This window comes from Tasmannia lanceolata, unplaced genomic scaffold (genome assembly GCF_043159265.1).
Source record: "Tasmannia lanceolata isolate RefF3 unplaced genomic scaffold, GAP_Taslan_0.1 ptg000004l, whole genome shotgun sequence".
NCBI lineage: Eukaryota > Viridiplantae > Streptophyta > Magnoliopsida > Canellales > Winteraceae > Tasmannia > Tasmannia lanceolata.
In genome coordinates this window covers 3,877,001-3,889,526 of record NW_027518681.1, presented here as the reverse complement: position 1 = coordinate 3,889,526, position 12,526 = coordinate 3,877,001, and the positions used below count along the sequence as shown (strand labels likewise).

Sequence of the window (12,526 nt, the reverse complement as noted above, 5' to 3'; positions counted from 1 at the left end):
TACCGCGGTTACAGAGACAATGCATGGTGGTGCCTGCTTATTTTGGTAATAGCACTCGTCTCTTTAATTTACACTTCTGATTAGATGTTGATAGCTTTCCTCTCCTTATTTTACACTTTTCTGATTAGATGTTGATACCTTTGGGGGGATTATACAGCCTCTAACAACGGATTAGAAAAGTACAAACAGAGAACTGTCACTATTAAAACATGAGTACCAATATAGTTTTTATTCTAAGATAATGCTAATCCATATCCAACCCCGCCAAGGAAACATATTTTTGGATTCTTGCACAATGACTAGATAAACATTTATTACTCTGAATCTGTTCCATTTAATCCCTCTTTCATTGTGGCATATCTTTCTAGCTAAGGAATGAGAAATCTTTCTCCTGTTACATGAATCAAATGTTTCATTTCATTAGGGGAAAACCATCTCTTTCTCAACAATGCCTTTGTCATTTGATCCAACAGCATTCCATTAGGTAGGAAAAGATTTGATAAATACTGTTAACTTTCGGTTTTTTTGAACAAAACCTCAATCTACCTTTGAATTCCAATTACAGTTTTGATTCAATTGAGGAGTAAGCATATTTATTTCTGGTTTTAGGACCAGTAGTTCTAGAGGTTGACTTGGATCCAAAATTATTTGGCATTTCCCGGATCTAAAATTGACTCCTCCCCTGAAGTAGTTCAGGTTAACAACACGATATTTCTTTTGTCTAATCTAGGCGATATATTCAAGATTATTACATATATACAAAATACCACCTCAATGCATCCTATTTAATTAGATCCGGGATGTGATACGGGTCCGAAGGATGAACCATATATGGACTATTCCAATAAGATTTCATTCTTGAACAAAAATCCATTTATTTATTTATTTTATCTTTTTCATAATCCGAACAAAGGAGGTACACGTTGCACCACGATTTTGAATCAGAAGAGAGATTTCAAGAAATGACAGATCTATTCACTCTATCAATAACTGAAATGGATCTTGTGAAAGCCAGGGTAAGTGCTTGACCTAAGTAAATAATATAAACGGCTTTGACATGAATAATGTCTGTGGTGTAATGTGAATTACACAGCTTTCGTATAGAAGCCCAATAGTTATGATCAAGGTCCAATCCTTTTAACTATTAACTATAGAAGTGGTGAGTTCACTTCAACCACAAGTTCAGAAGTCAACTACATGTGACTGCATTATATTATTTTGGCATATCTTATGTTTTTCCTTTTCAATTATTTTAAAAACTATAAGATATTTCGAAGTATTCATTAAAATCAGGATTATTTTTAAAATACAAAAACTAACTTCTGTTATCCAATTACCATGCTTCCTTCAAGGTTTCATTAACTTTGGCAAGTCCATGGATTTGATTGATTTTGTCAGTCAAAACTCAGGCTCGGACAAGAACTTCGCCAAGGTAGAACTGAGTCGACTCAGGGAGTTTTTAAACAGTGATTTGTATGACTGCTCAATCAGTCCGATGCTGACATTGGATCAAGGTGCAGGATTGGACCCGAGTTGAGGTTTGCTAAAAATTGAATTGGAATCAACCAGAACTGGACCCAATTTTATGGTAAAAGCTAAACCCGAATTCCCAAAAAACAAACCCGAGTTGCGCCCCTAGCCTATTTCCAAACCATCATTCAATAACAATGTATATATTAAGCTTTGATTTCGGGTTAACAATGGCTACAACAGGACTTTATGTTCCAAAAAATGCAACAAATCATGTTAATTGGCCGTCAGATATGATTATTTAATCATGAAGCTTAGTCCTCACAGATTAAAAAATGAATTTATAGTAATTTATTTTGATGAACCCATTACAGATAGCAATGGATTTTTAGTAAAATAGGACTACTTATTAACACCATAATTCCACAACCATCTCTAGGATCCAAAGTCAAAGCATTGCCGAGATCTTCCGATCGAGTCCGATGTCCATTCCGTTGTAAGCAATTGGAGCATACATCCATAGTTCATCAGAGCTTAAGAGCTACAAAGAAAAAGAACAAAGAAATCATCAGATCAGACTTAGGTTTCTTGGTTAAATTACTAATAAAGTAACTGTAATGGTACCTTCCAATATAAAAAATGCGGCGATACGCCAAGTTAGGATTGATTATTTGTTTAAAATACAAACCATAGTTTAGCTCAAAAGAACAATTAAACAATCAATTTTGTTTTTTGAATATTTCAAAAGATCACAAGCTTTCAGGTTTATTTTAAAAGAAAAATCCACAAGACACACATAATTTTCATTTCCAAACAAACTCTAAATTTAAGCTCATACTGTACTTTACCTTAATTTGGAGTTGCAAGAATTTCACATACTGAACTGCTTCTTCAAGCATGGTACTAATGTCCACCTGTCATGTCAATATCAATACAGAAAAGAATAAGTTGGTGATAAAAAAAATCTGGTAATTGAGGAAGGAAAAAACACTTCTGAAGTAGTAAACTTACTTTAGTTCCATTAGGAACCAGTTTCTGTAAGATCCTCAAGCGCTCGTTTATCCTTTCTCTTCTTTTCTGCAGAGTAATTCATAAACCAAATGTGAATTTGCTGAAAGTCTATTGCAGTGGAATTAGATTAAACTTAGTAATGGAAAATTATCATTTTATTAATTTATGGTTATAGAAAGGAGGTAATTACCCTTGCATAGAGGCTTTGAGGATCGGTCGCGGACCCTCTACCAGCTCTTTCTTTCCCATTCAAGTTAAGAGCACTAGACCCTTTAGAGCTGGAACTTACTCCTCCATTTAGCTCTTGGGAAGCGTTCAAATCATCGTCTGAGTAACTGCTAGAGCTGTGCACATTCAAACCAGCATTGCTCTCTTCTTCCTCCTCTAACCTAACCATCTTCTGATTCTTCTTTGATTGTGCATTTTTTGCATTCCTTTGGACCTGCATTTGCATTTTGATGAGATTATAAATCTGTTGTGCAGATGTTTTGTATTCTAGCATTATATAGGATCCTGATGGACTAATGTGTGCGACACACATGCAGGTCAAGCTAGGCAGCTGTATTTTTTCATGATACACTCCATGGTATTTCGGTAAATTTCTTGAATGGTTACATTGATATATAAGCCACATGCGAGGGTTACGGGTAGCTAGATTTTCTTTGGATTTTATTGGCCAAGAAGAACAGAAGTTTTGTAACCCTAAACTGAAACAGTGAAAACTCTTCTCCTGTGGATGTAGGCACACTGCCTAACCGCATAAATCTTATGTTGTGAGATTGTGTTTCTCTGCATCTTGTCTTGATTTTTTTTTGTTTTTTTTTCGGGTTTTCTACAAAAACAAACCATCACTAGAAATGTCTCGAAAAACCAACAACATGAAAATTAAGAAACTTTGTATACTCACATCTCCTGAAGCCCGAGATTTCTTCTTAGGATTCTCAGATGGATTAGTACAGTTGCTATCTGACATGGGATTTTCTGATTCTGCCATCTTCAGTTTCCTTTTGGGTTGGGTTGCGCAATTTGTAGGAAGAACAGAAACAGCTTGTGACTGGTTCACACCGGGCTCTCCCAAATCATCGCCGCTCGTCTCTTCATTTAAGCAAGCAGTGTCTTCAAATAGATTGCTGATATTTTGCTTCTCCACCGTACAAAGATCAATGAACTCGGGCGTATCATTCATCACTGGAATCACATTAGTCGATTCGACCGGATAGTAGTTATTATAGTTGTAAGTGGGAACAAAGAAATCATTACTGTTCCCTAGAGCCCAACTATTTAAACTAGAATTCACACTATCCGAATAATTATAGTACGAATTCTCGTCTCCACCTGCCATGTTTGTAGCTTCATGACCAGACCAAAACATGGGAGGGATCACTAAACTTGGATCGGAATCTTGCTCGTTCGTTAAGGGATAGGAACCAAGCAATTGTGTTATGAATTCGGCTTCATCGGCCGATATCATTCCATTGAAAGAACTCCAATTCATTGCTCCGACAGATTCCATTTTCCTCAGTCGAAGCTTATAGTTAAGGAGATGGTGTAGGAGTGTTTGGCGAAGCTCAACCGTTGAGGAGAAGCTGAGATTAGACATATTTATACCAACTGATTCTAAGAATGTTACAGAGAATTGACTTCATTTCTGTTAACAAAAATGGGATTCTTAATGATCTATGTCTCAAATATCTCTGATAGTTTCAAAATATAGCGATTTTATCATGATATTTTGATGAAATGATAAAATCCCGAAATAATCCCGAGAATTTAAAAATATAGCGATATTTCCATTTGGAGCCGTAATATACTAATATCACAATAATATCACGACATTTTACGATATTCTGTTATTTTATATTTTTCTTCATTTATATATTTTAAAATTATTTTACTTTTAGTATTCATGTTCTGATATAAACCTGAAAATATATCAAAAAAATATATCTATCCCGAGATTTTCCTTTGCCAAGAAATTCCCGAGAACGATATTTGTGACTTAGTTAACGATCAAATGATGATGGGGGAGACCAGAAGAACGCGCAACTACAACTCACACAAGGGTCAGATTCAGGCAATAATAGACTAAAAAAAAGAAGGGCACCCCTTCACGGGACTTAAAAACATCTGACTTCTAAAAGCCTTAAAAAACAGAATCACAAGAGATATAATAATCAGTTAAAGGAAGTTGGATTCAAAGGGTCTTAAGTTAATGATTGAAAGGTGACTAATCCTATGATTAATCAGGGCTTAAACAAAGGTTTAGTGAAGAGAAAGAGAGAGTGAGAAGGAGATTCTACGTTCTGGCAATAGAGAGAACGTGGGGAGTTTAATTGAATATGAAAAGTTGAGGGAATTTTGTTGGGGGGGGGGGGGGGGGGGGGAGTTTTAAAATAGTATGGAAGGACGGTGAGATCGTGGAGAGGGGTCTGACATTCTTAAGTGATCCAACGGGGGACCGTATCCGCAGACTTCGATTCTTGTCTCCTGTTTTGTTAGAAACCTAACCCAGTGGTCCTTGCTCGGATCTTAGAAAAATACCGACTTCATAGAAGCTCTAATTTTTATGGCAAGACTTACAAATCTCTCTCTCTCTCTCTCTCTCTCTCTCTCTCTCTCTCTCTCTATATATATATATATATATATATATATATATATATATATATATGAGGAAAGTGTTTCTAGTCCGGCCGACTAGAGATCATTCTCTAGTCCGCCGACCAAAAACACATGGGTCCCACATATTTGGGTGATGCAAAGCATTCATTTGATGAGGCCTGACATAGAGACGGTGTCCACAAGAAATTAGCTTCATAGGATCATCCCAACCCTATGATTTGTGGAGCTTAAAATGGACGGCTATAAACCGCCACAAATCTGTCCATTTTTTAACTCCACAAATCGAAGGGTTAAGAAGATCCTATGAAGCTGAATTTTTGTGGACATCCTATCTATGATGAGGCCTATCAAATGAATGCTTTAGATCACCACAAAATATGTGGGGCCCATGTGTTTTTGGGTGGCAGACTAGAGAATGATCTCTAGTCGGCCGGACTAGAAACACTTTTCTCTCTCTCTCTCTCTCTCTCTCTATATATATATATATATATATATATATGAGAAAAGTGTAGCTACACATATGTGTAGCTAACTTAGCTACACCGATGGCTTAAAATACATTGGGCCCCACATTGTTTGGGTGATGCAAACCATTCATTTGATGGGCCCTCACATAGATAGGGTGTGCCCAAAAAATCAGCTCCATAGGATCATCCCAACCCTACGATTTGTGGAGGCAAAAATGGACGTGTAAAAACCTTCACAAATCTGTCCATTTTTGCCACCACAATTTGAAGGGTTGGGATCATCCAATGGAGCTGATTTTTTTAGCACACCCTATCAATGTGAGGGCCTATCAAATGAATGGTTCAGATCACCCAAACAATGTGGACCCACTGTATTTTAAGCCGTCGGTGTAGCTAAGTTAGCTACACGTATGTGTAGCTTCACTTATATATATATATATATATATATATATATATATATATATATATATGTGTGTGTGTGTGTGTGTGTGTGTGTGCGCGCGCGCGCGCGCGTTAACCGCGCAACTCGGGTCAGATTGAGGCCAATGCAAAACATTTGCACAAATTTCCATTCAAATTAGTTTAAATTTTAAAATTATATGATGGGTGGTTGTACAAACCTTTCAATTACATTTACACCCCCTCTAGTTTCTGACACATCCACTTCAACCCCTATAGTTTAAAAAGTGACAAAGACATCCCTCTAGTTTCATTTTGTTTAAGGTTTGCCCCCTCAGCTGAAGGTTCGTCCATAGATTGAAGGGTTAGGATGATCTGATGGAGCTGATTTTTTGGGCACACCCTATCTATGTCAGGACCCATCAAATGAACGCTTTGGATCATCCAAATAATGTGGGCCCATACCCGAATCCAAACACTACCAAACGCTTTGGATTCGGGTATGGGCTCACATTATTTGGATGATCCAAAGCGTTCATTTGATGGGTCCTGACATAGATAGGGTGTGTCCAAAAACTCAGCTCCATCGGATCATCCTAACCCTTCAATCTATGGACGAATCTTCAGCTGAGGGGGCAAACCTTAAACAAAACGAAACTAGAGGGGATGTCTTTGTCACTTTTTAAACTATAAGGGTTGAAGTGGGTGTGTCAGAAACTAGAGGGGGTACGGCCCACTCCATAAGATGATCCAAACAGTCCAATTGTTGGGCAAGAACATAAATATGTTGTGCCCAAAAAACTATTTCCGTAGGATGATCCTAACCCTCCAATCTATTGAAGTTTCCATATGTGCAGTCTCCCTTAGATTGAAGGGTTAGGATCATCCCATGGAAATGATTCTTTGGACACAACCGATTTACGTTGTGACCCAACGCATGGACGGTTTGGATCATCTTATGTAATGCACCGTACTGTACATTTTGAAATATATGAGTTTGTATGGCCACCCATCATATAATTTCTCGGTCAGAAGGTTATTAGTTTATTACATTTCCCAAAAAGCTCTCAAAAGCCTATTAAAGAAGAAAATAGAGCTAGTCTCCCTATAGATCGAAGGGCTAGGATCATCCCATGGAAATGAATTTTTTGGGCACAACCGATTTTACGTTGTGACCCAACACATGGACGGTTTGGATCATCGTATGGAATGCGCCGTACTGTACATTTTGAAAAATATGGGTTTGTATGGCCACCCATCGTATAATTTCTCGTCAAAAGGTTATTATATTTCCCGAAAAGCTCTCAAAAGCCTGTTAAAGAAGAAAATAGAGCTGGGTTTGTGGCTTTATGCAAATATCAAAATATGGTTGTGTTGATAACATTTCTCAAACTAGAAATATAATTTTCCTTGTATAAAAAATGGAAAGTAATGATCTATTTGGGACAGCCCCTCTAGTGCAATTATGACTCCTCTTTTACAATAAAGTGGGCTGTCCCAATTATTGAAAGGGTCGAGTATATCATTCCCTATATTTTATTTGGGAAACTTCTCGTTTAAGCGCAGCGAGTCCTCTTGTCACATTTCGATTTTGAACAATGAATGGGACCCACATAAAAAACCTTACCATTAGGTCCATTATGCTGTTGGCTTAAGTTTCGATGTTGAACAACGAATGGGACCCACATAAAAAACCCTACCACCATGCTGTTGGCTTTTCTTTAAGAGGAAAAAAAATTGGGCTTTCTAAAACCAGACCTACACAATATCCAATCCCCTCGGCTCTAAAATTTTCTGCAAAAATCGAGGGGTGGGGGTGTGCAATTGCCCCCCGGACCCCCTTTGGCTCCATCCCTGAGGCCAACCCTAGCCCAACCCGAGATAGCATCCCCTCAACCCTAACCCATTTCAGCCTGAACCTTGGGTCGAGGATGGTCAACCCTAACCCGACTCATACTCTAAATCTCTCAATCCTAACTCAACTCTTCTAACCTAGTTTTTCCAAATCGGGTTGGTTGGGCTAAGGTTAAGCTAGGGTCAAACAATAAGATACCGGCCTCAACCATAACTTGACCTGAAATTCAATTGGGTTGGCTTTTCCCCATCCTAACCCAACCCAACATGAGGAAATGCTAACCCAACTCGAGCCAAAATTGGTTGAACCGGTTGGGTCGTGGTATGTGCATGTTAGTGGTGTATATGGCGTTAGTTAGAATGTAGTTGTTATGTGATTGTTGGTTGTGTCTTAGAGTTGTGGATGTTAGTTATTGATGATGTGTCATGTAAGTGGGGAAGTAGATTGATGTTGTGTACTACCTTTGTGCTTGTATTAAGTACTTGTATTACAATGTAAATGTAGAGAAGAATTTTACAGCAAAGAAAGAAACTTTGACTTTAGGAGAGTCACGATTTCTCTCAGATTGAACCATTAGGAGGTCTGGTTGCATCAAATCGACTATTCCCGCTCTCTTTTTGTAAATTTTTTCTTGTATATTTGTGTTAAGCCACTTAGGCACGTAATGGGTTGAGCCCGACCCAAATTGCAACCCTATCACTCTTGAACTTAGAAAATACCCTGCAAGAAAACATCCCCTGGGAACATAGGAATGATAGATGCAAGGGCGCCCTTGCAATAAGAGACGGAAAAAAGGCGAATGAATGGATCCACGTCATTTTTAGTATCCGTTTGAGAAGGTAAATTCGGTTGGGCCCTTTTCCGTCTCTTTATGCAAGGGCGCCCTTGCATCTATCCTCCCTCCTCGGAAACAATATTAAAAAGTGGGGAAATGATAGAATGAAGGGCGCACTTGCAAAAATCAGCTCCAATGGTGGCTCATTGGTTGGTTTTTGCAAAGTCAACACGTTTTCCACATTTTTTAGGCGCATTCCACTTTTTTGGGCGCTCCACTTTACAAAAATCCACCAATAGGGGTGCCCTTCGAGCTGATTCTTGCAAGCACACCCTTCATTCTATCATTCCTCTAATAAGTGCCTTTCATAACTTTGAAACCTTTCAGAATTTCCTTTCAATTAAGACAAAAGAAGGGAGATTTTGGTGACTAACCCAATCAAGTAAAGAATCCCACACCAAACATCATAATCTAGCTCTTAAATCCGAATTAAGGTTTTTGTTATAAACCAAGATTTCGAAAATCATAACCCTAGATTCGCCCCCAAACCCTAGATTTAATTGGAAGAACAAATTTGATTTACTTGAGATATCACCCGATGATTTTTTATTTTGTCTAGCAGTGATTCAGGCGTGATTTTGGGTCGGATTTCCACGCGTGGGATATTCAGATTTGGGTTTCTCGTGCTCTTTTCTACCATGTTTTTTTTTACTCTCAATAATTTGGAGGATCATTGGAAGGTTAGCTGGCCATTGCACGATCTCTCGACAACTTAAACCCTGAAAATCCTAACGATAATGATATTTCCACCCTCCTTACTTAGGAACCTTCAAGTCTTCAACCCCTCGTTTTTTAAATCATTCATTGTTTACTTTACTTACTTACTAGCCTGTTTCATGTATGCCGTCTTGTTCTTTTCAGCCTTTTAAGTGTAGTGCTAGTTGGGGTGCAACTCATCAACCCGAAAAAAGTCATGTTGCTCGGGTTGATTTTTCCCAACCCGGGTTGAGTTCTTCGGGTTGGTTTCGGTTTAGGGCTCGTGCAATCATAGTGATACCCGACATTTGTCATCATTTTTTTAAAAGTAAGGTTAAAAACTCGGGTCGGGTCGGGTCGGGAAAAAGGGTTCCTCGGGTCATATTGGGTTGAACCTCATCAGGTTGGAACTCGGGTCGGGTTCGTATTAAGTAAATGGTTCCTCGGGTTGGGTTCTGGTTCGCCTCACCCAACCCGAGTTGCACCCCTAAGCTAGAATCTCATTAATTGTCACACGAGGATGCTTTTAAATATAATTATTTAATTCTATTGGCACCCGTAAGATAGGGATATAATGATAAAGGTAAGCAAAAATATATCGGCCCACATCTAGATGTTGACGTGATATACTCACCATTTTGATTTTGCGGAGATAATATATTAGCAATCACCCGAAGAGTTGGCCCCAGCATAGGTTGCTGTATTGCATATTGGATGATATATCCAATATATAGAGATTTTATATATGAGTGTGAGTGAAATACAATATTTCTAAGAAAGTACACTTCGTAGGATGATCCAAACCGTTAATCTGATGGCCACAAGCATAGATAGGCATACCTCGTAAATCATCTCCATAGGATGATCCTAACCTTCCGATTTGAAAAGGGACTGCACATTATAGAAACCACAATAGGGGTTAGATTTTATCCCATGGAGATGATTTATAGGGTATGGCTTATTTACGTTGTGGCCCATCAGATGAAAAGTTTCGATCATCCTAAGAAGTTGGCCCCACTGTACTTTCTGAAAAAATCTGATCTGATATGGGCGCTATATATTGATATCGGCACCCCTTTGATACAAGTGGAAGAATCTATATACAATTTTGATTTTTGACTTGTGGGATAGGGATCATGTGTGTTAGTGTCATGAGGATCCACTAAATCACTTGTCATGATCACACGTGTATACTACGTGGGACCCAAGGCTGATTTTTAAGATGATATCTTAATATTAATGGTTTTGTTATATGGGTGTCACGAGGCCAGATTTGGATTGGATCCACCCATATCTAAGACCCGATCCGCTCAGAGTCTACATTCAGTGTTTGAAATCCATGCCGGTTTGGACTTGGGTGGTCCGTCACATGGGCTCATGCACGTCTAAAGAGAAGCATGTGCAGTTTGGGTTCTAATATAAGTAATGCTCCACAAATTTATAATCTCTTACATCTTATTGATCAAACTTGGAATCTAACATTGTTCCTCTACTGATCAATTTTACTCTCATGTTTCTAATTCTTAATGTAAAAATCTATTGATATAAAGATAAAAGAGATTGACTTTTTTTTTTTTAATGGTATATAAGAGATTATATTCTTAAGAAACGTTGTTCAAAGTAATTTCAAATGAATACTAATTTCGTTTAAAGTATATATAAGTACATATATTGTATATAAGTGTATATAGTATGTAGGCGTATTGGAAACATTTTCCAGTCTCTTCAGTAGATTCCGTTGTGGTGGTCACAACAACCATGAACTTTGGTGTGACAATGACAATGGTACCTGTGGCAAATGTAGGCAGGATAGCAACACCGGCTCCGACCTGACAGTGCCAATAAGAGGGTGCCGAGTTTTCGTTTTGATAAACAGACCGACATACAAATGGTGCACCGAAAATGTGGTCAAGGCAATGAAAAAGGGTTAGACGAGGGGAAGTGCCATGTGGCTAGAGGCCGGGGTGGTGGTGGTGGTGGTGGTGGTGGACGATACATATCTAATATCAACTTGGGTTGATTTTTGGGAATTTTGATTGAACTTTTACCATAAAATCAGGTACGGATTCGAGTAAACAAAGGCGATAAATTTATCAATTTCGTAAATATATTAACTCAATAAAGAAGAATTAATAAATAATGTTTAATTGGAATTGGTAAGAATGCATTACTTGTACATAAGTAATAGAATAAAAAGAGGAATGCTAGATTGAAGGGCACTATATCGGACCATCTCACTAAAGTGCATTTATTATTCCTTTAATTCTATAATTTTTTGTGCCATTATAAAGGCTCTTTGGTGATATGGTATAATGGGTGTGTCTTTCTAGCTGATTTTTGCAAAGGGTGCCTTCAATTTAGCATTCCTCTAATAAAAAATATTTTAATTATATTAAATTATATACAAAACCTTGTGATTATGAGTGGTCCACCCGTTGCAACGTGTCATAGCAAAAACGAGTTTTCAGTGTCGACCCACGTTTACAAGACTATAAACACTGGCATTGAGAAAGGAAAAAAAAAGCCTATTACACGATACTCTTCTCGCTAGCAAATGCTTAAACAAATACATGAGTTGAAAAGACCAAAATAAGGGGGGTGAAAATATCAATCTCACGATGGAACAAAAGCTCAATCTAGCCTGCCTGCACGTTTGGGTTTCTTTGTTTTTTATTTTATTTTATGTTCCATTTTGAGAGCTGTCTCCTGCTTTGCATTGAGAAAAGGCAAAATGAGGGCTTTTAGTATTCTGTATTTTTAATTAATTTTAACATTGCTTTGCAAACAGACACGTGTTTCTTAATTATGAAGAATTCTAGACTGAAGGGAGCCCCTGCAAAAAAGAGGTGAAAGTGCTCTCCTGCTGGCTACACATCACGATCATGCATTAATAACGTCTGAAAAGTCAAACATGGTGGTGATCTGCAGCCAATGGGGGAGCCGTTTCACCTCTTTTTTGCAAGGGCTCCCTTCAGTTTAGACTTCCTCTCTTATTATTTAGCCCTCGTGAAAAATATTTGCAATCTCAAATAAATTTGTGATGGGAGATCTCAAATATTTTTGGGATCTCAAGTAATCAGAACATAATTTTATGATCTTAAAATAATTTTGCTATCACCTTCGTGACGCTCATTACAATTGCGGTCCGCGGGTCCGTTTGTGTAATGGGTAATT

The 12,526-nt window shown here is 38.0% G+C and overlaps 1 protein-coding gene across 1 annotated transcript; it reads right to left on the bottom strand.

Moving 5' to 3' along the window:
- Positions 1 to 1,918: 1,918 nt before the first annotated feature.
- On the bottom strand, positions 1,919 to 4,081 carry LOC143875934 (uncharacterized). Its single transcript, XM_077377515.1, has 5 exons — positions 3,389 to 4,081; positions 2,672 to 2,923; positions 2,482 to 2,547; positions 2,319 to 2,384; positions 1,919 to 2,011 (listed from the first exon to the last, which is right to left on the bottom strand). The coding sequence occupies exons 1-5, from the start codon at positions 4,079 to 4,081 to the stop codon at positions 1,919 to 1,921; spliced, it is 1,170 nt and encodes a 389-aa protein (XP_077233630.1).
- Positions 4,082 to 12,526: the final 8,445 nt, after the last annotated feature.

Coding starts and splice junctions, on each gene's coding strand:
- LOC143875934 (XM_077377515.1), bottom strand. CDS start 4,081: ATGTCTAATCTCAGCTTCTCCTCAACGGTTGAGCTTCGCCAAACACTC. Junction 2,385..2,481: donor TGGTTCCTAATGGAACTAAA/GTAAGTTTACTA, acceptor TTGACATGACAG/GTGGACATTAGTACCATGCT. Junction 2,012..2,318: donor TCTTGCAACTCCAAATTAAG/GTAAAGTACAGT, acceptor TTTTCTTTGTAG/CTCTTAAGCTCTGATGAACT.